The sequence below is a fragment of the Megascapheus bottae genome, chromosome 8 (genome assembly GCF_031878675.1).
Source record: "Megascapheus bottae isolate mThoBot1 chromosome 8, mThoBot2.hap1, whole genome shotgun sequence".
Lineage (NCBI taxonomy): Eukaryota > Metazoa > Chordata > Mammalia > Rodentia > Geomyidae > Megascapheus > Megascapheus bottae.
In genome coordinates, this window is record NC_143516.1 from 39,570,765 (window position 1) to 39,595,757 (window position 24,993).

Genomic DNA, 24,993 nt, shown 5'->3' on the forward strand with positions numbered 1-24,993 from the left:
CTTTGGGATGGGGTCTCACAGCTGTATCTGCCAAGAACTAGCCAGGAACTGCCATCTTCTGGATGCCAGCCTCCAACAAAGTTGGAATGGCAGTCACTTGCCAGCTAGGGCTAGAGAAGGGGTCTTTCAAACTTTTCTGCCTAGATTGGCCTTAAAACACGATACTTCCATTATCAGCAGTGCAGATTCCATTTTCTTTGCCAGTCCTGGGCTGGAGCTCAGGGCCTGAGCACTGTCCTTGGACTTTCTCAAGGCTAGAGCTCTACCACTTGAGCCTCAGCACCACTTCCGGCTTTTTTCTATGTATGTGGTACCGAGGAATCGAACCCGGGTCTTCGTGCATGCTAGGCAATTATTCTACCACTAGGCCAAACTCCTGGCCCCGTTGTTTTTTTTTTTTTTATTACAAAATATACTATTATAGAAATAGCTGTGAGTCCTCTTAGTTTCATCCTCTATTTAGTTTCATCCTCTATTTAGTTTCATCATCTATTCCCAGAGATAACTGCTAGCATGCATTACTGTTTAATCATACATGTTTATCTAAACCTTTGCTGTAAATTTGTGTACTATATTTAGTATCTATCTATAGGCTACATAACTTTATATAAATGATACCAAGGTCTTTCATTCACTCCTCCTTCCCCCACAACTGTTCTTTAGATTTACCCATCTTGGGTAAATTGACTGGAACATTCCCTTTAACTACTATAATCTACTACAATGTGTCCACCAACAATTTAAATGCTGATGGACATTTAAATTGTTACGTACAAATAGACTTGCAAAGAACATCTTTGCTTACATGTTTGAGTACCTTGTAGTTGTGTTGTATAGGTGTGTGGTACTGAGAACTGAACCCAGGGCTTTGAGCACAATACCAAAATAGTCAAGCACTGAGCTATATTCCCAGCCCAGGAAACTGTTTTTCTTCGAGACAACTTCCCATTCTCTATGAAATCAGTAAACAAATGATTGAGGGCCAGGTGTTTGGCCTAGTGGTAGAGTGCTTGCCTACCATGCATGAAAACCCGGGTTCGATTCCTCGGTATCACATACATAAAAAAAGCTAGAAGTGGTGCTGTGGCTCAATAGCAGACCGCTAGCCTTGAGAAAGCCCAAAGACGGTGCTCTGGCCCTGAGTTCAAGTCCCAGGACTGGCAAAACAAATTGATTGGCCGATTGTACTTCACACATCCAATCTGTAAGGTTATTTCAGTTACTAGCAGAGGCACAAGCAATTCTTGTTAGGGCTACCACCCAGAAGTCTACAGGGCTTATGGCCTCCAGGACCTCTGATTTCCACCATTGTCCTCTTTTAGTGGAGCCAGTTCCCTGAAGTTTTATTTATTATTTGTTTGTTTATTTATTTATTTTTATGCTGTGCCTGGGGCTTGAACTTAGGGCCTGAGCACTATCCCTGGGCTTTTCTTCCTCAAGGCTAGCACTCTACCACTTGAATGGCAGCTCACTTCTGGGTTTTTGTTGGTTAATTGGAAATAGTCTCATGGATTTTCTTGCCTGGGCTAGCTTTGAACTGAAATCCTCAGATCTCAGCCTCCAGAATAGCTAAAATTACAGACATGGATCACCAGTACCTAGCCAGTGCCCTGGGATTTGCTGGACACATCTGGATGGCCTTTCTATTGCTCGTTCCACATCTTCCTCACAAATATGGTTCTTCATGCTTTTATCTTTTTGATCATTCAATGATTTCTAGTTCCTGATCAGGACTGAAATGTTGGCAAGAGAGTTAAAAGCAGAGCAGGGAATGGAGACTGTTAATCGGCCTCTTTCTTCCTCGCACAGCAATTTTTTTTTTTAACAGATGCAATTACAGTTGAGAGCTGGAGAGAGCACAATCTTATGTTTTACTTCTTTATTCATCATTTTACAAATGGGATTCACTGTAAAAAGGAAATTGCCTTTGTAGTTTGGTTCTCTCCGTTCAGTGCTGTAGTGCTCAGAGCTTCAGTTTAATGCCAGCTGCCAGTGCATCACCACTACCACCTTGTATCTGAAGAGCGAGAACCAGACAGGGAGGGTGGGGAAGAAATGAGGCAAAGTTCATTTAAATTCAATATATTTTTTATTCTTTGTAAATACAATGAGTACAACCTTTTAACTTCACAAATCAGTTAATTCACTTTGTACAAGAAGAAAAGTTTTACTCATCCTATGATAGTCCAAGTGCTGAATTTATTTTCTCCTCAGTGCTAGTACCTAATAAATCAAAATGTGAAAAGTACAGCAGCTATTTAAAAATGCTTGTTCCTACATTTCCATAAGGAGAGATTCACACCAAAGGAGCAGCTTACAGTGTAGGACAATGTGAATGTAGTGTGCATGTGTGTGTGTGTGTGTGTGTGTGTGTGTGTGTGTGTGTGCTCACACAGGCACGCACACGTATGTGTACACACATCCAAGGCTTTACTAAAAGCCAGAGTGTTCTGAAAAACATTGAAGAGTCTCAGGCTGTGTGCAATGAATCAGTCGAGCAGCCTTTTAGCATTCATGACCCCGAGGTTTCTTTTGGCCCTGCGTTCATGTGGGTGAGCTGAGGCTGGGGGAAAGTGTGGATCAGAGCTTGCACCCCATTGCCTGTGGTTTCAGCACTAGTCACGGGACAGCCACCTGCTCTGCTCACACACTCATCTCCACTGCATTTGGTTCTGCTGTTTTCACTCAGTAAAGCTCTGCTGCATTTGAGATGTTATTCAACCTGAAGTCATGGTGAGAATCTCAGTTTTGTCCACTGATTCCTTTGACAAGTTTGCCTGGGTTATGGTATTAAAAAAAGAAAAGAAAAAGGAAAAAGAAAGAATGAAAGAAAGGGGGGAGGGGAAGATACAGGAAAAGAAAAAATAATCACACAGTGGGTTCTGAAGGCCACTTAATGATGTATGACAATAGCAGGGAAACTTTTGATAATACTTTTGATTTAAAACCTAACCATTATTTTTTAAATAAATGCTCCAACATAACACAGTTCTGAAGGCAGCCATACAATGTTATCCACAGAGCTGTTGTGTGCTAACAAAAAAGCATGACACATCTTCCAAGTTTTCAATGGCTCAGCTGAACGTCCAGATCATTCTATGGTGCCCCTCCCCATACAGCCTCTTCCCAGGGCAGGGCAGCAATGACTTTTTGTTTGTTTTTGTCAGATGGTCCTGTGTCACTCCTTTTCTTTCTGGCTGCCCCATCTTGGCTGAGCATCGGGTCATAGCTACGGGAGCTGTTTTATGTCGAGGGTTTCTTCTTCTTCTTCTTCTTTGTTCCCAGAAGGCTCCACACTTGCAGGTTTCTACTTCCTGAAGGGTTTGTTAGTGGAGGCCGGCTCTCCCCAGGTAGTAGTTCATTTGACACTGTCCCATCCTGAAGAGGCGGGAGCTTTAAGAGCTTAGATATCACTGGACTTGTACATGTCTGAAAGCAGTCTCGTGATTGGCACGTTGCCAATGGTTTTTTTGAAAAACACTTCCTCTATGGTGGATGGGCTAATAGAACGTAAAGCTGGCAAAAGCAGCAGGAGTTTTCCAAAGCGGCAGGGTTGAGTGGGGTATCTGGAAGGTAGAAGCCAGGAAAGTAATGTCAAGAGCCCAACACTAACAGCAATTCATCTCTTACACTTGAACACGCATTATCTCTAGAATAACATCCTGACATAGGTCTCTTGAAATGCATCCTGTCCTTGCAGCAGGGTTCTGGACAAGGCACTGCTGTCCCTATTTCACAAGTAGACTATGTGAGGCATGAGGACCCTAAATGACACTGCTAAAAATCACAAAGGAATGCACTTGGTTGGAAGAGAAATAAAAACTGTTTTAAAAGAAATGATATTCATTCGTAGACAAATAACGAACTGAAGATTGCCATTGCAGAAAATGACCCTAGCTGGTAACACTAGTATCAGAATCCACATTTTCTAATTTTCTGGGCTCCCTCACAAGGCTATTTCCCTTAAATAAAATGGCTTCTTTTTCTAAGCAATTCTCTGAATTATTATTCAGGCATTATACTTAGTCACTCTCAGGAATAATTCCACCCTTATTACACTGCAAATTAAAGACTAAGTTCTGTTGGGTGGCACTGCCACCCAACTTTCATGTCAATGAAATTGGCACACAATTAAAGATGTGAGAAATCGTTTAACAATTCCCTCTCTTGATTTCCAACATGTATCTGTGCTCAGATGTTCAAGTTCTGCTGTCTTTGGAAGCCACCTCAGCACTGTGGTCCTGATGCTTCTGCAGCCAGTAGCTGAGAGTCACATTATCAATGCACTGGACAAGGTGAGTTCCCTTCATGTACACAAACCATCTAAAACACTGAGGTCCGGGACATGGATGCATGAGTAAGCCAGGCTCAACACAGGAAATAGGTGCTGAAAACCAAGATATCATAACTCCTCAGGGAAGTTTGGTAGTTCTGCTTAAAAGCCCACTGCTTAAAATTCCCACTCTGTGGATAAAGTTCAGGAGAGTCACCTCTATGCTATCTCTTAGCTTTTAAAAGCCTTGCTCTCCAACCACACATGAAGCTTATAATGCCTCATGGGCCTTCATCCTCTCATCTGGCTCTTATGCTGTCCACATACATGATCATCCATGGACAGGCTACCAGACCATGTGGAATCGAAATAACAATGTGAATGAAAATGGTGAAACTCCTCTCTATGAAAGAAAACCACACCCAAATGCTACCACTTGTTCTCCTTGCTGTAGGTATCTGCAGGTTTCCTAGAAAGTAACCCCAAGTCTTGTGCCTGCCTCTCACTGTGGCCACTTCCTGTGACTTCCTGTGTTTCCCTTTCTGAAATTACACAGAGGAGAGAAAACCCTGGAAAATAAGAATGGTTTGCCTAGACCATTTTCTGCAGCATTTGCCCCTTTCCCAAGATGAGAAACTACTGTGGGAAATAATTCTATCCGGGAAGGATGGATTTTGGAGACTCAATAAACAACTAAATTTTTTGTAGTGATACTGGGGACCTAACCCAGAACCTTGTGAATATTAGACAAGTAAGCGCTCTGCCACAGAGCTGTATCCCCAGTTTGACCATTAATACTTGATTTTCTGTGCATAGATTTTCCGCTCCTCTACTCACCCACTTATTGTTCTACAGGAAAGGAAAGGTTAGGCAGTCAGGGAGAATTAACAGTGATTTGTGTATGTGTGAATGTCTGATAGACTCCTCAAAGTTATTTTTAAGAATATCTATGGCCACTGATTTAATACATTAACATAAATAACTAGAAACTTCCTTTCAGTTTTAACTGTGTTGGATCTGTTGTAGATTTTTCTGGAATTCCAATTCCTTGCCTCTCCCTTCATCTTGGGTAATAAGAGAAATGCTTTATAGAGCTGGAGCAATGAGCTTGGTCTTCATGTTTTCAGTTTAATTTCACATTTTATTTTTCTAGACAATGTTGGAGAAAAGCATGTTCCTCATTTGAAATAGATAAGAAATATGGTATAGTGATTTTGTCACCTGTAAATCTCTAGATATTAAACAATAGCTGCAGTTTATATCATGAAATAAGAATCATATCATAAGCCAGGCACAGTGGCTCACACCTGTAATCCTAGCTACTCAGGAGGCTGAGATCTGAGGATCAAGGTTCTAAGCCAGCCCAGGCACAAAAGGACCAGAGACTCTTATCTCCAATTAACCTCTAGAAAACAGGAAATGTGGGTTGGCTCAAGGGTAAGGTGGTAGCCTTGTGCTACAGAGCTCAGGGACCTCATCCAGGCCAAGTTCAAGCCCTATGACGCCCCCTCACACAAAAAGAACTCATGTCATAGATACTACCCTCATTTTGAAGGTGGGAGTGGGTAGCAGCTTTGCCATTTCTCTAAAATAGATGGCTGTTCTCCTGTGATGGAATTCTCCCAGTCACGCTCTCCGCAGCATGCCACTTCAGACTCTGTCAGACTCTCTTGGCTCACCTGCTAAACACCTCACCCTTTTTCCAGGTCCTCCACTGCTTCCCCCAGGAAATCTTTTCACCATTCAAAGATTCACTACTTGTGTGTCACCTCCTCCATCAATTAATCTATCTAGAGCTTTGCCACTGAGCTACATCCCATTTTGTAATTTTGATCAAATATTAAGAGCCTGATAGTCCATAATTCAGCAAAGGTTTTTAAATTTCAAACTGTGGTATTTATTTTGGAAAAACATATACACATTCACTTAATACAGTTTCAGTGATAATCCATGGCTAGTGAAAAGTTTTTATTCATTCAGCACTCAGAAGGGAATTTGGGATAGAAATAAGAACACCCTAGCAGAAATGGTGAATGGCTATGGAGAAATGGTGAATTTTCTGACCCCTTATGGGAGGGAGGCATTAATGACCTCCATCCATTTGATGGAGTTATTTCCACCAGTGTCTGTGGCCAATGTGGAGATGCAGTCAGGCTTGTAAAGGTCCCTCTCAAGATTAATATAGAGAATGAACAAGAAGAGCAAATCTGTTCTAACCTCAGAGCCACGAAAGTCCTAACTTGGGAAACTAAAAAGATTCTATGGCCTTTACAAGCCCCGCCTTTGTGATTCTGAAAATGGAGTCTGAGTATCTGGCGAGTCCATCTCTTGATGGACTTGCTAGGGCTGAGTGAAGGGGAGATTTGCTGGAGTGCCAGGGTTGGAGTGTTTCTACAAATAGCCAAGGAGAGAGGATTTTGCTCAGCCAGAAGTAACCTAGTGGGTGTGGGGACTCAAAATAACTGAGCAGATACCAATCCCCAAAGCCAAGCAACAGTTATGAGAAGGAATAAAGATGACCTTTCTGGAAAGTTCCCCAGTCCTATTTTTGACTTGATATCTGAAGAAGCCACTGTTCTTCTTTCAAGGATGATGTGACCATGATCACTTTCTTTGCCAGTTTTGGAGCTTGGACCCGGGGCCTGGGCACTGTCTCTGAGCTTTCTCAAGGCTAGTGCCCTACCATGTGAGCCATTTCTGGCTTTTTCTGTGTATGTGGTACCAAGGAATCTAACCCAGGGCTTCATGCATGCTAGACAAGCACTCTACCACTAGGCCACACTCCTGGCCCGCTCTCTAAAATATCAGTGAAACATTTTAGCCCTCATTTTTAACTTTCCTCTGTCTCCATTCACATACATGGGTTTAACTGTTTTCGTTTATCAACTTGTTCTGCCAGGACAGCTGTAAAGTGTCTGTCCATGCTTTCACTTTGATCACCTAATGTGATTTGCTCCCCTCCCTCACTGGGAGACAGGTGAGGACATGGAGGATGCTGAGTTAACCAACTAGCCACAGGATAATTAGTCACCAGCATTTGAACTGGCATCCTCCTGCCAGCTCACACCTTCACAATGGAAGCAATTTTCTTAAATACACGTTCAAGGCAAATGAGGGTCACCTGGTGTGGATGTAGCTGTTGAGCGTTAGCTGAGCCTCGTCTTGAAGAGCTGCGATGGCTGCAGCATTCCGAAAGCTCCTCAGTTCAGAGCCGCTGTGTGTAGGAACTAGAATAGAAGGCCAGACAACTGTGTTAGGCAGCACAGGAAATGCTCTGGAAGTGGTGCCCACCAGGACAGCATCCACAGTCCTCAAGACCAGAGAAGATGGAGCCAGCTTCAGAGTAGACCAACTTCCTGGAAAACATCGCCTCTTTTCGAGGTCAGTCTAGACTTGGAGTTGACTAAAATGAAGAAGGCAGTAAAACTGGAGAGGGAAAGAGATAAGGGTAGGGGTGAGGAGTGTGGGATGGGGTGAGGGTGTGGGTGCAGGGGTCCGTGTCTGCTTACCCGCTTTGAAAGTCACAATACATTTCAGACAGGCAAATTCAGTAGCATCTAATCGGAGCTGTCTGAACCGAGCCACCACCTCTTGTAAAGCCTGTATTTCAGATATGATCTTGTTCAGCTTCTGTGAATCTGTGTTGTCACCATTCATGCCTAGAATAAAAATATGAGATAAATTTTCTAATATGAAGACATTTTCATGATTTAATATTGATTTTTGACAAAAATCTTGCATATCAATATCTATTCAATTGTCACTCTAAGATATCTGATTCCATGTAAACTGGCTATATTGTATGAAAGTTAATACAAAATCTTTTCTTGGATGATAACAAACACAGTAATTTGCATTTAAATAACAATGCAAGCAGTCATGAATACAACAAAACAACATTATTTGCATTTAAATATAGATTTATAAATGACAGGTATACTCTATTGTTCAGCAGGAATTTGTTATTCTTTACATGTTGTTCTTTTTTCAGTAATGTATTTTTATGGTAATTTCTACAACAAAGTCATTAAATTGTGCAATTCTTACCAGATACAGCCAGTAGAGTGTTAGCATCAACCGGAATGGCCCATTGTGCTATTCCTAGAACAAACAGTTCTCTCCAAGCATCTTCCAAAAGCATCAGCTGTCATACAATAGATGTATAATATAATATAGTGTGTAATTTATAAATTTATAAACAATTTCAATATGTAAATTTCCATTATTTTAAAGTCTTTTTAGATGCCTGTCTCGGTGAATCTTTTTCTTTTTTCTGAAGTCTAGTTTTCCCTTATACCCCATATTTTCTTTCTTTTTGTTTTGTTTTTAAAGGTGCCTATAGATCTGAACATGCATTTCAGGGCCAGCCAGTTTAATTTCTCAAAGTTTGCTTCCCTTCCAAAAGAAAGGGTCTTTGCATCCATTCATGTCTGACCACCTAGAAGATCTGGTTCTAGGAAATGTCACTGGCAGCTCAGCAGGTGGATTCTTCTGGTGTCAGATGCCAGTATTGTCAGGGTTGAGTAAATCTGACTAAGCTTTGCAGGTCTAGGTCCCCATCTTGCTGGAGGATTGAGGGGGTTGGGCTGGGAGAGAGGAGAGATCACTAATTCCCAAGAGGCATGCGGGAAAATCAGGGTGTAATTATGTTAATCGGGTTTTGCTGAGTTTACCTCATCTCTTGGACTGATTTTTCTGAGACTCATAAGTGGACAGCATCAAGGTGCTTGTCATTTTCATTCTAATAAAAATGTGCTACTGAATATTTAAAATGAAAATCTGTCTTTGCCAAATTAATAAACTGGGTTCCACTTTATTGTAGTTTGCTTATTGTCAAAGGGTTTCTACCAAAAGGCTAAGTGGCAGACACTAAGTGAATTTTATTTGGGTTAAAGAGTCTACATATACTTGTTTTGAGAAAAAAAATCCAACTTACACACACACACACACATATCCCATGCAAAGAGCAAAAGTTAAAGCCAACCAGTAAACCTAAACAAAGATCTAACAACCATGAAAGAAATCTCTAAAACAATCAATCCTGGATGATTTATAATTAAAAATTTCTTTTCCTGGTAGCTAAGAATCATGAACATTTGTCACTAAAATCATGATTAGATCAAAAGGTTTCATGTTAATAATGCTTTAATACTTTAGGCTTATTACATTAAGTACAGGAAATAATTATAAATGCAAAATAAACAATGTCTACTATGGCCATAATTTCATTCTAGATGACTATTTTTAGCACATTGCCTAGTCTTTCTGAAGGAAATGTATTTCATATTAAAGGAAACTTTTATGCTTCAATTATGCCTGAAGTAAATTGAAAAATTAAATCTTTTGTTTTTAGAACTACGTATTAAAGCTGAGGATAGGGGCCGGGAGTTTGGCCTAGTGGTTAAAGTGCTTGCCTAGCATGCATGAAGACCCGGGTTCGGTTCCTTGGTACCACATACATAGAAAAAAGCCGGAAGTGGTGCTGAGGCTCAAGTGATAGAGCTCTAGCCTTGAGAAAGTGGTATGAACATTGCTTCCTCTCCTTTGAGGTTAAAAAATGCTTGGAGGGGCCATTTCTGATATCCCTGGCAGCAAAATTTCTGGGTTTTGGTCTAATTCTAATTCTAATTTTTCTTTTTCTTTGAAAGTTCTGGGGTTGAACTCAGGGCCTGGGCACTGTCCTTGAGCTCTACCCTTGAGCCAAGCCCCACTTCTCATTTTCTAAAGGTTAATTGGAGATAAGATTCTCAGGTCCTTTTGTGCCCAGGCTGGCTTTGAACCTTGATCCTCAGATCTCAGCCTCCTGGGTAGCTAGGATTACAGGTGTGAGCCACTGCACCCTGCTCTATTCTTTTTTTGTGTGTTGATACTGGGGTTTGAACTCAAGGTCTGGCCATTGTCCCTGAGCTCTTGTGCTCAGGGATAGAGCTCTGTCAGTTGAGCCACAGTTCCACTCTTGCCTTTTTGGTGGTTACTTGGACTTTCCTGTTGGCATGCAATCCTCACGTCTCACCTCCTGAGCAGCTAGGACTACAGGTATGATCACCAATGCCAGACATGATGCAATTTTTTTTTTGCCAGTTCTGGGCTTGAGCTCGGGGCCTGAGCACTGTCCTTGGACTTTCTCAAGGCTAGAGCTCTACCACTTGAGCCTCAGCACCACTTCCAGCTTTTTTTGAATGTATGTGGTACCAAGGAATTGAACCCGGGTCTTCGTGCATGCTAAGTAAAACAAAACAGAACTTCAAAAAGAGAGAAAGAAAAAAAGAAAGAAAGGAAGAGAAGAAAAAAAAATCTGGATAGCTGCTCCTGAGCACTGTTAGATAAGTAGGTTCTGTATACTTCACTGCTCTTCATAAGTTTGTGCATATTGTTGCCCTGATTGCCTCTATTAGTCACAATCATTGCACTTTTTTTTGCCAGTCCCTGGGGCTTGAGCTCAGGGCCTGAACACTGTCCTTGGGCTTTCTCAAGGCTAGAACTCTACCACTTGAGCCTCAGCACCACTTCTGGCTTTTTTCTATGTATGTGGTACAGAGGAATCTAACCCAGGTCTTTATGCATGTTAAACAAGCACTCTACCACTAGCCCAAACTCCCAGCCCCCTATGATGCAATTTTTAACTGCACATAATTCTTCTCTCTCTGAATGCCATTTGCAATAATATATAAAATGTATGTTTCTTTTAAAATCTCTAAAAGCCCTTGAAGAGTCCAGAAGGGTATACCCGAAGATGTTGCTTCATGGTAGAGTCTTTGCCTAGTATATGTGAGCCCTTGGGTTTGATTCCTAGCACAACAAAGGAAAGCAAGAATCAAAGAAGACACTAACTTGCTGTATGTATGTGATGTGATCTCAATCTTTACAGACAGATAAATCAATGGCCAAAACTATGAGTGTCACAATGGAGGATATAAAACACTTTTGATTGCTAGTGTGTACCACCACAGCTGGGTACTTCTCTCTCTTCCAATGTTCTTAAGCCAATATCAACAGTTTTGTCTGGTATTTGTTTTTTGAAGGGGACAGGATTTCATTAGGTATCAAGTAAACAATAAATGTTGGAGAGGATGCAGGGGAAAAGGAACCCTCATATACTGTTGGTGGGAACTGCAACCATTTTGGAAATCAGTATAGAGGTTCCTAAAAAAACAGACCTACTTTTGGCCCCACCCATACCACTATTGGGCATTTATCTGAAGGGTGTCAATCAGTATACAAGAAAGACACCTCCATATCCATGTTTACTGGTGCTGTTCACAATTGTCAAATGGTAAAATCAGCCAAGATTTAGATAGATAGATAGATAGATAGATAGATAGATGCATATGATACATCTATCATATATACAGATATATGTATGTGATACATATATACCATGGAATATTATACAACCAGAAGGAACAATGAAATCATGTCATTTGGAGGGGAACACCATGCTGACTGAGAGAAGCAAAACTGAAGAAGCAAAATATCATGCTTCAGTCATTTGTGGAAACTGGGTTTAAAGACATGGATACCCACTCATCCATATGTACATGTACCTATATACATAAATTTATATTCATAGAATATAATTGTAATTATGACTTTGTTTAGGGGGATGAGAAAGAAGGAAGAAGAGAGATAGAAGGTGAATAATTTTGAAATATAGTACAACTATGTATGAAGATGCCATAAGCAATCTCAATGAGGTAGGCACTGGTGGCTCACGCATGTAACCCTAGCTACTCAGGAGGCTGAGATCTGAGAATTAAGGCTCAAAGCCAGCCTGGGCAGGAAGTCCATGAGACTCTTATCTCCAATAAACTACTCAGAAAAAAGCCAGAAGTGGTGATGTGGCTCAAGTAGTAGAGTGCTAGCCTTGAGCACAGAGAAGCTCTGTACAGAACTCAGACCCTGAGTTCAAGCCCCAGGACTGGCAAAAACAAACAACGAAACAAGAAATCTTAATGAAAGCTATTAATCTATAGGAAGTTGAGAGATCAGAAAAGAGAAAGCATATAGAGTGGCTATTCTGATTAAAATATAATACATGCACGAGTGAAATACCATGGTGAAATTGCTTGGGATAATTAAGATACACTAGAAATAAATGTCAGGAAAGTGAAACAGGCTCTGCTGGAATAGGAAGATAGCAGTGGGAGTAGGGAAGACTAATGGAAAGGGTGAAGGAAGAGGATATGGTGAAAGAAGTTTATTTGGCCAGGTGCCTGCCGGTGCCTCATGCCTATAATCCTAGCTTCTCAGGAAGCTGAGATCTGAGGATTGCTGTTCAAAGCCAGCCCTGGGCAGGAAATCCCAGGGACTCTTATCTCCAATTAACCACCAGAAAACCGGAAGTGTCTCTGTGGCTCTAGTGGTAGAGTGCTAGCCTTGAGCTGAAGAGCTCAGGGTCAGTAGTCAAGCCCAGAGTTCAAATCCCATGACCAACAAAAAAAAAATAGCACAATAAGCTGGGTGCTGGTGGTTCATGCCTGTAATTCTAGCTACTGAGGAGGCTGAGATCTGAGGATCACAGTTGGAAGCCAGCCTGGGCAAGAAAGGCTGTGAGAGATCCATCTCCAATAAACTACTCAGAAAAAGCTGAAGTAGTACTGTGACTCAAATGGCAGAGTGGTGGTCTTGAGCACAAAGAGGCTCAGGGACAGCACTCAAGCCCATAGTTTAAACCCCAGAACTGGAAGAAAAAGAAAGAGGCAATAGAATAATAAAACCTGTTGATATTGTTTTAGAAATGGGGAGGGAATAGGGAAGAATGACAGAGGGGGAAGTTTAGTTGAGATAGATTCATTGCATATACATCTACAAAAATGTCACAGTGATACCTCCCCTTGCACAACTAATGTATACTAATTAAAACTTAGAAAGAAAACAGCATTTTATAATGTTTCCTTTGGGTTTGTTTTGATGGTAATGTAATTTGAACTCAGAGCCTCCTGCCTGCTAGGTTGGCAATCAACCACTTGAGCCATATCTCCACCCCTGATTTTTGCTGGTTACTTTCAAAATAAGGTCTCACAAACTTTTCTGCTCAGGCAGGCCTTGAACCATGATCTTTCCTTTCTTAATCTACTGGGTAGCGAGGATTTCAGGTGTGAGCCAGTACAACCACATTTAACTTATCCAAAGTTGTAAGAAGCATTAAGATTTTTTAAAATTTGAGATTAAACTTGGTGTTTCCACTAAACTAAAAAAGGAAATAATGTTCTTTTGTATGTGCTTTCCCTAGACGAGATCCAGATTTCCTGAAATAATATAATTGCGTTTCTTACTAATGACTTCATAGGTAGATATTTTGAAGCTATTGAAAGATGTGGAAAAAAATAAACCGCTTCCCCATTGCTGTTAAAAATGCATGCCTGCCTTGAATTTATCTTAGTAACAATGAGTTTTATAAGGCCGAGCATTATTGCTTCATTTCTAATGCCCTTCCCTCAGGACCTCAGTGTTCCATTAAACCTACCTGGTCTTGCAAAGACAGTGTGGAAAAAGCTGGCACACTCTTAGCCCACTTGATGCTCATGAACAGAAGCCTGGCAGCTGACTCACACACAGACTCTGTGGCCACTTCATAGAGATACATTGGAGTTCCATTTACTTCATGGGGATACTGAAAAGAGAAGAAAGACATGGCACCTAAAAATGAGGCAATCGCAATTTTCCAAGAAGAACCAGAGCCTTTCAATTTTCTAATAAGGTGAAAGGGTAAAAAGAAATTTGGGTGTTCTGCTTAAAGATATGGTCACTATAGGTAGGGAAAAAACCTACACATCTCTCTTATTTACAGAGTTTGGGAAATATTGAATGTCAAGCAGGTCCATTTTTATTCTCTGGGACTTCTGACTTCCAGAGAGGTTATCTGGCTTTTCTGTTCCCTGCAGCAAATTTTCCTTGGGCTGAGCCAAGTGCCAGGCCTGGTTCCCAATTTAGACAAGAGCTGCTTGCATTTGTGTAAATAAAAATAGATGTGAAAAAAGTATAAATTAATAGGCATCCCAAACACAAATATGCATATGAGTATTTTTAGAAAGGATTAGTATATTATGGAAATATTTCAATTAGACATCTTAATCATTCACAGAGCATTCCCATTCATAACTGACAACATATTCATAACACTACTTTCCCGAGCTTATTATACACATCAAGGGTAAGAAAGCAATATTAAATATTGTGCGTGTGTATGTGCCCAGGTGTTTGGCTTCCCTGCAGTGTGGGGCTGCAGCTGGTCCTCCTCTGGGGGAAAGCCTAGACCCTTTCCCCCTGGAGTGGGGCCCTGGGGACGAATCCGCTGGAGGCCTGAGGCCAGTCCCTAAGTGGCAGCCTTCCCGAGTGAGTGCGTGAATGTTTCTGGCCCGGCTGGTAGGGGCTCAGTGCTGGTGTCAATCCACCAGGCTCCCAAGCCAGGAAGGAAGGGGTGGGAAATGAAATCAAATTCCGCCTGTAGTTCTAACTGTATGCCTCCACATCTCTCGCTCCTGGCCGCTTTACCCAAGATGGAAGGTCCCAGCGATTTGGGCCTGCTGGGAGGCGCTCCCTCCAGCAGGTGTCAATGACTGTCTTCTAAAAGGCATCTGTTTTTCTGGCCTCTGGGAAGACAGTTGTCCTCTGCGTGTGAACAGGGTTCCACTCACGGGTGGGGCTTTCCGGGAGGTGGACGTGGAAGCCCACACCTTTGGCGGTGTCCTCAAGGATGTGCACCTGGGAAGGTCTCCATCTTTCTCCGCACCCCATCCCAGCTGGGATAACCTGCGAGCCCCCCCACCCCTGGCTCCAGCCTCGGGGGCCTGGCGAGCTCACTGACCTTGGGCGTGGGCTGAGCCAGGCTCACGAGGGTCTGCCGCTCGGGCGTGGCGGCCACGGCAGCCAGCTCCAGGCCGTGCGGCTCCAGCTGCGTGACCGCCGTGAAGAAGGCGGGAGCGGGCAGCGCGGCCGAGGGGAAGTGCGCGGCCGCCCCGTTCTCCTCCTTGTGTCCGCGGAAGTACAGGGCCACCTGTTTGCGGATGGTGGACGTGCGAGGACCCCGCTCGTGCTGCACGGCTGCAGAGATAGACGGACACGCGCCCAGGATCAGAGACGCCACGACGTCCGTCACTGCCGCGCGCTCCACACCTGGGCAGGCTGGGCCACCCGAGGGGCGCAGAGAGGCCGCGGAGTCACCTCCTACACCCTGGGGATTAGTCGGGACCCAGGCCCACAAGAGGAGCCGAGGGGTCCCCGCGGTGGCCCAACCGAGGAACGTTCTAGATCGGCTCCGGGGTCCTCCTGGGGTCCTCCGGGGTGCGGAGGCGTCCTCGCCTCTGGGACTAGGACCGGGGCGTTGCCACCCACGCCGGACGCGGCTCCTCCGCGCTGGCGTCCCAGCAGCTCTGCCTGGGAAAGCGGCTGCCCCCCACCCCGGGCCGGCCCCACGGACACGGGGACGCAGGGGGGAGGGGGACGGGGAGGGCCCGTCTGGTCTCCGGGCGCGCAGGAGGAAGGCGGAAGAGACGTGACAATTACCACCAACAGCTTAAACAAACACATTAATTCAGGGCAATCTTCCGCCCGCCGAGCTGACAACTTGTCAATACAGAAGTTCAACAGGTTGGACGCTCCCTCTCCCGCCGGCTTCCAGGCTTCCTGCGCCGCGCCCGGGAGGGGCTCGGGGAGAGGGGGGGCGGTGGCCCTGGGTGCCGGTCACCTGGCCCAGGCCACCTCCAACTCAAGGCGACTCCCACCTATCGCCGCCCACCTGGAAACACCCGCGCCAAGATACCGGGACAGAGGACGCGCCTTGAACTGCGTCCTAGGCCCAGAATGCCGGCGCCCGCCCACCGGTGTTTTCTATAGATTGGAGGGAAGGAGCTGGAAAAGCTACACTAGCCCAATGGCCATACTGTGAATTTGCAATGGATTCCATGAATTCTCTGCTCTCCAGCTGCCGACTCACCATGACCCCTATCTCCCCCTCCCTTCTTTCAGGAACCCTATTGATACGAACATTCCAAGGACTGTAAAGAGAAATACGAAGAGGGATTCAGACATGAGGCAGGAAATATCTTCCCTGTGTTCCTAGAGGCATTGAGTCCCCTCCTCAGCTCTGCTTTTGTGCCAGTAATTTAGGAAAGCAAATTTTCACTGTGGGCATCAGTCTTGTCTTAGAGATTTCAGTGGGGTCAGCCCAGAGCTCATGTAGAGATGGAGAGGCTGTGGTCAGTTCTCAGCATCTGGGAAGATGTATTCTGTTGAGAGATGCCTTACGTGCGAAGGATTGCCATGTATTTTCAGTGCATGTAATTTATTTACCCATCAACATCAGAAGAATAAATGGATTGCTGATTACCATCTTTGTTCATGTTGACTTCCAAACACTTCTTCAGCCGACATGCCCTGCATTGGTTTCTGTGTGTCTTGTCTACCGGGCAGCCTCCCTGAAAAAAAAGAACACAGCTGGTCAGAGATCCTCTAGGTCCTTTAGAAGGAGACCAGAAATGGTGACTAGAGGAGAGGATCAGCTTGAGGACCCCACCAGGCTACAGATCCTGGAGTCCCCAGGTTGGGCTGGGGAAAGCCTTGGGCACTGGTTAGTCCAGAGACAGAGCTGAGGTTTCTGAGGCTACAAAAGGATCAGCCTTCTACCCATGGAATCTGACAAGGAGGAAAAAACAATTCCCCTAGCATATGAAATCTCAGGATACCTGCTTTGTCAGATTTCCCAGAAAAGAGCTTCAGCCAGTGAGGAAGTTGTGGAACTTTTCAGGTCTGAAGAGAGTGGAGCACAGGGCCTTGATCTCTATGAGAAGCTGGCTTGTGGGTCCAGATCCCTCTCCCAATAAACTATTCTTTGCACTTTCAGGTCTTGAATCTACTTCTTGCTCCCTGCCTATGAACTTACTGACATAAATATCTCCCATTCATTCTTCATTCTTCTCTATTCTCTCTTTTGCTTTGGATCCTGAAATCATCCTTACAAACAGCATGTTGAAACAACTCTAAAGTTTTAAAGACTAGCCTGGTTCCAGACTCATGGAACTATCCATTCCCCCAAAATGAGGCAGTGACCAGAATGACCAGGGAGTCAAGGCTTATAAAAGGTGAAGATGTGAAGAGCAGAGTTCCAGTCCTAGGGAAGATCTAGAAATGGCCTTTGTATGACTGTGTCTAGAAAAATAACATGATAGGCTGCCTGGTAGAGTGAAGATACAGACTGCAAATCATCAGAATAACTGATTTTTTTCTAGAAAAATTGTATGATCATAAAGGAGAAAATTTACAAGTTTTCTTCCAGAATGTATTCACTATTAGGTATTACTAAAGGAACATATAGATCGATACATACATACATAAAAATTCCTAAGTACCTATGTTTGTTTGATTTATTTTTAAATGTTTATTTGTTTACAGTTCTGGGGTTGAATTTAGGACAGTTGCTACGTTACTACTCTACCATGAATCATCCCAAACACAGAGGACTATATACAAGAAATTTGGTGCTCTCTCACATTTCTTTTTTTTAAACTGTTTTTTTTTTTGTCTTTATTCTTTTGGAACGGGGGATCAAATCCAGGACGTTGTACTTGCTAGGCAAGCATTTGCCACTGAACTACATCCCAGCTCTGCTTTCATATTTCTATAAGTTGCCACTACTACATTTGTAAAGGGAAATTAAAATAATAAAATATGTGTAATTGTGTGTGTGTATGCGTGTGAGTGTGTGCATGTGTATGTCTGCTAAGACTTGAACTCAGGCCCTGGGAACTGTCCCTGAGTGATTTTGCTAGTGTTCTATGACTTGAACCAGAGCTCCACTTATGGCTTTTGGTGGTCAATTGGAGATAAGACTCTTTTCTGCCCAAGTTGGCTTTAAAAGGCAATTTTGAGATCTCAGCCTTCTGAGTAACTAACGTTACAGGTGTGAGCCACCCATGACCTGGCCAATACTATATTTTAATTTTGCAATATCAAAAATTAATATAGAAAGAAATGAGTCCATTTCCTCTGGAATAGTTTTTAGGAAAAATTCTCTTTAGAATGTAGTTTTATGTAACCTCCTTTCTTAGATACAAGGAGCTGTGTTCAATCTCAATACTAAAAAACAAAGCAAAATAATAACTTGTTGAAAATAAAGATGGAACAGTTGTTTATAATGATTTCTGAATGCCTTCGTTACTGTTAATAATAATGGAAGTAGTACTTAACAAAAAGGAAGGACATAGATGATTTTTAGTTCCCAAGATAATTCTTCAGCACATCTTCAGGCCAATGTTAAAGAGGTTTAAAGAATTTATTTTTAAATGTGATCGTATGTCTCACTGCGACATCATCTTGTCTGTATTCTGCTAAACATGCAATTGCAAAATGGAAGCCTTCATTAGTTCTTAAGTATGTCTTCAAATCAGATCAAATATATATATAAATATCTGTTGCCTGAGAGCAGGAAGAATGAGCTTCTCAGCTTGGCCCCTTTATTCTCTTTGTGAGGAGAGAAACACGGGGCCTGATGAGTCTATTATCACTCCTTTCCAAGCACTTGGACTGATATCAATGTGTTTAAATTGATAGCCATTTGCTTTTAAAATACCAAGCATAACATCTGAGATAACATCTCAGATACAAGGAAAAGATAACCTAAGTAGAAGATGGTTTGAATCTGACACCCTACAGGAATTGTAGCTCTATGATACTCCTGTGAGCATATAATGTGATCTCTAGAGAGAAGCTGACCACTGACACAGATCTGAGTGTCCAATTAAACAGGTAATAGGGCTCAGAGTTTAACACAACTTAGTCAAATGCAAATATTTTCTCATTTTTGCCACCAATCCAAATCTGTCAGAAATGAAACTGAACAGGCATGCCTTCAGAAAAGGAGTCAAATCTCTAGTGTCAGCCTGTCTGCATGTCTGTTAGCATGCATCATAAACATTAATTAATGGAAGCATTTTTTCTTTTTTTTTACAGGTTGGTTGAAAGGAGCAATTCCCAAGAGCCAAGGCAGAGAGGCCTCTCAAGCTGCGAATCTGCGTGCCTACCCTAGGAGAGAGAAAAGTATGGGACTGGAAAGTTGAAATGAATCCATTTCAACTGAAGCAGTCAAGAAATCCTGTTTATGCTCTGGGGAGCTTAGACTCATAATCAGTTTATACCTTGAGCACCTGGCATCCTTAAGGTAGTTCTGTAGCCCAATGTTGGTGATCCTAGCCACTCAGGAGACTGAGATATGAGGATCATCACAGTTTAAAGCGAGCTCCAGGCAGGAAATTCTCAGATTCATATCTCCAATTAACCACCAAAAAGCTAGAAGTAGAGCCAAGTGTATTAAGCCAGGTGCGGTAGCTCACCCTATAATCCTAACTACTCAGGAGGCTGAGATCTGAGGATAGCATTTCAAAGCCAGCCCAGGAACTAAAGTCCCTGAGACTCTAATCTCCAATTAACCTCCAGAAAACCAGAAGTGGCTCTGGCTCAAGGAGTAGGGCTATATGTAGCCTTGAGCTGAAGAACTTGGGGATGATGCCCAGACCCAGAAAAGAAAAAAAAAACTGGAAGAAAAGTTGTGGCTCAAGCGGTAGAGCACCAGCCTTGGGTAAAATCACTCAAGAACAGTGCCTAGGTCTTGAGTTCAAGTTCTAGGACAGAAAAAAATAGCTCTGCTTGCTTTACACTAAAGCACAACCAACCAGTACCAGTTCTCTCTCTCTCTCCTTCCCCTCTAGAAGATGAAAGAGGATGCAAGAACCTGGAAGGGTGTCAACTGCACATTTCTCTGGGTCTTCTACACTACCTGCCTCTTCCCAGCAAATCCCAGCAAAAGTTCTGAGGGTCCTAAAGCTCTACCACCCAGCTCTAGAGCAGCCCCGCTTCCCAGGAGCCAAAAGTGTGTGTTAGCACCCCTGCTCTAGACAAGACTAACTTGGGGCATCTCAGCTGAAGGTGGTAATGATTGTGCTCAAACGACAATGTGTAGAAGAATGATGGGGGGCACAGAAATGGAGGGACAAAGGATGAACAAATGCAACTGTGGTACTCACCAGACACAACTGAAAATGAAGTGCAATCTGTGGTTGGGGACTTGAGGGAAAAACTGGGAGAGAGCAGAGCGAGGGAAAGGGTGATGTTGTCCAAAAAAAAAAAAAGTACTCTATAGGTAAGGGTGACCTATGTGCACACCATCTTTATAATAAGAATAATATTTTACTATGTGCCTTTTTCTGTCATCCCAGACTGTGGCGCAGAGTCTGAGCTTGGGTGCTGGTAGACATGGGGTGGGGGGTATGTAACAGGGTGGCAACAGAGCATGGCTTTCATCTGCTTGCCACTTGCAGTTTAGATTCTGAATTTCGTTAGGCCCCCTGGCTTCCTAGCCAGCAATGTGTCAATATCTAGTAAGGTTTTTGTTTTTGTTTTTTAAGCAATGAGGTGTAGAAAGGCTGTGGGAGTTCGATTTCCTTCTGTAAGTGCATCTGTCGCCCCTTACCTTAGCCCCACTACCCAGTCCTCCAGAGTTGAGGCTAGAAGAGGAGAGAGGAAGGGGGAGGCCAGAGACGGCCTCCGATCTACGACGTGTCCACTGAGAGGAGGCCTTGGCGCGTAGAAGGGAGCCGGCCGCAAAACCCTGAGGCTAAAAAGGTACCTGGTTTCCAGACTTGCAGACGTACGTCCTGTTCCTCCGGATACTCCGCTTGAAAAACCCGGAGCAGCCATCGCAAGCGTAGACGCCGTAGTGTTTCCCGGAGCTGCGGTCACCACACACTTTGCAGGGAATATCTAAAATGCGGCCTGAAATCGCAGAAACCACGGGAAGGCGGGAAGGGGCGACCAGGAGAGGAGGGTGGAGAGGTGGAGGAGAGGGAGGAAGGGGGAGAGGGAGAGAGGGATGCTAAGCAATCTGACCTCTGAAGGGATTAGCATCGAAGCTGCGGTAAAAGCAAATAATGAAGTGATTTTATAGCCAAACTTTTTTTCCTTGAGCAAGTGTCAGTTTCCTACAATGAGCATTATTCATGCACCGCTACTTGTATTTGGGTCTCCTCTAATCGCCTAGACCCATTTTGGAATAAAAGATTACAGCAGGCCCGGGCGGCAGCATAGCCCGCTGTTGCCTTTCTGCTCCGGGGGAAAGTTTTGGCCGCCTCCCTTCTCGGCTCTTGCATTGAACAGAGGAAAGTTGTTAGTGAGCGCTTGAGGAGACAAACTTGAAATGTAAAAGCGAAAAGAAGAAAAACAAACACGGCTGGAACCAGGGATGGCAGCTGGAAGGCAATCGAGTTTTCACGCAGCTCAGCCCGGCGGTCGTTATTATTAGGATTATTATTGTAATGCTAATACTCAGATTATTAATGATAATAAGGGTAGTGGTAATTGCCCAACTTTCTCTTTACCTATTTTTAAAAATGCTTGGTGGATCGCTTTTGGGAACTTTTCCCTCCCCAAAATTCTGTCTGCAAAGCAGCTAGAAGTCTAGGCAAGCGAGTGGCCGAATGTGCAAGTTGAGGCGTCCCCAAGCTGGTTGGTGTGGGTCACCACCCCTTCTCTCTCCCGTTTCCCTTTCTCCCTACAGACTGTCATACCCCCCACTTGGGCCCGTATGTCTTTCTCCATTTTTTTCCTCTCCATCACTTGTCAAGGCTGATTATTTTTTCTTTTTCTTTATACGCTCTAATTTCTCTAGCCTGTGTCTCTCAGCCCCACTGCACTCCAGTTAGAGAAAACTTTCCTTGCAATTCTGCAAGCCTAGGAGCCCAGGGCCCACAATGAATGTTAGAAAGAAGGTACTAAGCAAAGAGGGGAAAGAGTGTTTCTCTTAAATTCACAAGTCCAAAAGTACCTGAAGTGGTTTATAGGGACTCAGAAAGCCTTCCCACAGCAGGAACTTAGGAAGTATTTTAAGAAGTGTTAACACTTTAATAATTAAAAAAAAAAACTTTGTAACCATGAACTTATTACCACTTGATTTTTCCCATAGTTTTCTCTCCAAAGGTCTCTAATCTGGGCCCTGGAGGTCTCCAGCTTAGCTGAGACTGGACAACTGCTCCCAGAGAGCCTAGGCTGTGGTCCCGAGAGGCTGGGCTCCAGGATGACCGGGAAAGGGGGGCCGCGGAGGGGAGGGCGCTGCCTGTGTAGACTCCTGGAGGTATCTGGGGTGGTAGCCTGCCCGCGGGTTCTGGGTCGCGGGGTGGGCCGGCAGCCGGAGCCTGGACCTCGGTCTCAGGTGTTGGGGGTGGAGGGAGTGTGGGGGGCTGGACAGGGGTGGGGGTCGGCGAGGACTAGGCCCAGCCGGGGTAATTACAACTCCGCCACAGCACCTGCCTTTAGAGCCACCAGTGACCCGTCAAAAAGAGTAGCATGGGAATTCAGACGACGACAAAGGCCGGCGAGGGAGGCGCTGGGCGCTGCGGTCACCTCCTCCGTGCCCCCTCTCTCTCGGGGTGGGAGGGAAGTTGGGGCTGGGAGTGGGAGGGAGGGTCTGCCGACGGGCGAGCCGGGGAGGCCTCCATGGTCCCTTCCTCCATCCTCTCTGGCCTGTCACCCGGCCTCAAGGGACTCGCCCAGGAGCCAGGGTCGCTTTTCTTGGCTGCACCACCCGCACTCTCGGAGGGGTAAACTTAGTTTCCATATTTTGCAACCATCCTTTACACAACACAGTCAGTCTCACGGCTCACAACCGGGCCCCGTTCAGGGCCCAGCAGTACTGTCACCCCAGCTGTCCTCTCGCCTGTGGCCCCGAGGAGAAGGGGTGGACGCCCCCCCCCCCCCCCCGCCATTCACACACACACACTGCTCCGCATCCAGACAGGAGGTCAAGGACTTGACTCTGGAGAACCCAACAGTAGGCTGGGAAGATCGGTACGAAGCCGGCGACCCTCCTCGGGCTGGACCCAGGGACGGTCTCCCTTTGGGCCGGCCCCGCTGCAGCTCGGCCTGGCGACGTCCCCGGACCTCAGAGCCCGAGGCTCCCACGGCAGATTAGACCCGGGCACTGGACTGGGGCGGGGCGCGGGAGGGAGGGAAGCACAAATTCCAGAGCATAGCGGGTCTGCGCCTTAGACCCAGCCACACGGCCCTGTAAAGGTGACTTGGGGTCACGAGACAAGCTGGTCGACCCTGTTGCAAAGCTTCTCTCATTTGACGAGCGGAGCGAGCTCCGACGTGAGGCCAGCTAGAGTTTCCTGAGGCTGGAAACCGTTCTTAACTTCCCTCGCCAGGGGGTCCCTTCGGGGCTTTTTGTGTGTCATAATTGCCTAAAGATATATGGCAGCTTCGATTACTGTAATTACCATCAGAGGCTGTTGAAAGAAGTTAGTCTGGACTGCAGGGGTGAATGGCCAGGGTCTCGTTACCACCCAGGCAGGGCTCGAGGTGACGTCGCTCTGCCCTCTAGCCGGCCCGAGCGGATCGAGGTGGGAGACCTCCCCCCGCCGACCGTCCTGACCTACCCGGCTGCGCGCCGACCCCCTGGCTGCCGGGGCCAGAGCGCCGCGGGTTTCCGCCCGCGGCCGCCGAGAACGTACAGTGAGCAGGGAAGCCGCGGCGCTGCTGGCGGGGGGCCGCTGCCCCGAGGGCCCGGAGGCCTCGGCGGCGGCGGGAAAGCTCGAGTGTTCCTCCCCCGCCCCTCCCCAGAGTGCCGGCTCCGCGCCCACCCCACCCGGGCGTCCGCCCGCGTCCTGGGGAGCAGCTCGACCTGCCCAGCTTCGCGGCTGCTTCTTTCCACGCGCCCCAGGCCTCACCTTTCCAGCCCAGGGGCGTCTTCGCACCCCGAGTGGGCACCCCAACCCGACGCGCTTTACTTCCAGGGCTCAGAGTGAGCACACCCGCAGACCCCTCCGGACCCCCGCCTTCGGAACTGTGCAGGGAAGACTCGGAAAAGCAACAGGAAGGGCCTCCAGGGAAGCGCACTCGCCCCCAGAATCTGGCCACAGAAAGCAAGCGAGCCCCTGGTCCCAGGGCTCCGAGTAGCTCGGGCCGGGGTAGGCCCGAGGCTGACGGGGAGCGCCTCCAGCTCGCCTGGGCATTCCCGCCACCGTTGAGTTTCCTTCTCTCCTCTCCCTGCCTTAGCGAGAAATATTCTTTTTTCTTTCTTTTTGTTCACCTTCGTTTGGATCAAATGCTTTCATCGGGCAGCAGTCAGAGCACGCGGGCCGGGGGAAGACTCAAACTACTTCTAGCGCGGGTGCGAGGCGGGGCGGAACGGCGAGCTTCCTCGGTGGGCTTCATTATCCGTCCTCAGAAGTCTCCGCGAGAAGTCTCTCTCCCAAGTTTCAAAGGCCCGGGACAATGGGGGCTAGGGAGGGTCGAGGGGGCGAAAAGGAACGAGCAGCGCCCAAAATGCTCGAAGTGAAAACGACACCCGGGGCAGAAGAACTCCGGACTGTGGGGGGTCAGGGCCGCCCCAGCCCTCCACCCGGAGCCCCGCAGCCTCGCGCCCCCGGCAAGGCGGGAACTGAAAAGCCCCCCCCGGGGGGGGGCGATGCAAGCCCCAGGGCTGTACCTTCCGAATGCCCGCCCAGGCCTGCAAACTCCGGGGTCCCCTGGGGGGACTGAGTACGCAAATACCCTTGCACACCCCAGTAGCCCTCCGCTCCCGCGTCAAGGGGTGGGGAGAGACCGGCCGGGGCCCGTGCGTCCCGCAGCCGGCGGCCGAAGAAGTTGCAGGAAAGGGAGCCGCGCCTGCAGGGAGCAGGCCGCGCACCGCTGCGGGTGCGGAGCTCCCGCTCGAAAAGTCTTGGGATTAGAGA

General features: G+C 45.9%; 1 protein-coding gene across 1 annotated transcript; it reads right to left on the bottom strand.

The window, feature by feature from the left end:
* Nucleotides 1-2,798: 2,798 nt before the first annotated feature.
* Nr2e1 (nuclear receptor subfamily 2 group E member 1) lies at nt 2,799-21,263 on the bottom strand. The gene is made up of 9 exons (XM_090337758.1): nt 21,248-21,263; nt 20,892-21,037; nt 16,602-16,689; nt 15,081-15,316; nt 13,740-13,886; nt 8,321-8,417; nt 7,783-7,932; nt 7,395-7,500; nt 2,799-3,566 (listed from the first exon to the last, which is right to left on the bottom strand). The coding sequence occupies exons 1-9, from the start codon at nt 21,261-21,263 to the stop codon at nt 3,404-3,406; spliced, it is 1,149 nt and encodes a 382-aa protein (XP_090193884.1). The 3' UTR covers nt 2,799-3,403.
* Nucleotides 21,264-24,993: the final 3,730 nt, after the last annotated feature.

What these genes read in the sequence shown, in the direction of transcription:
- Nr2e1 (XM_090337758.1), bottom strand. An exon ending in CACTGTCTTTGCAAGACCAG is followed by an intron (nt 8,418 to 13,739) that starts GTAGGTTTAATG and finishes ATTGTATGACAG; the next exon opens with CTGATGCTTTTGGAAGATGC. An exon ending in CACTCTACTGGCTGTATCTG is followed by an intron (nt 7,933 to 8,320) that starts GTAAGAATTGCA and finishes TTTTTATTCTAG; the next exon opens with GCATGAATGGTGACAACACA.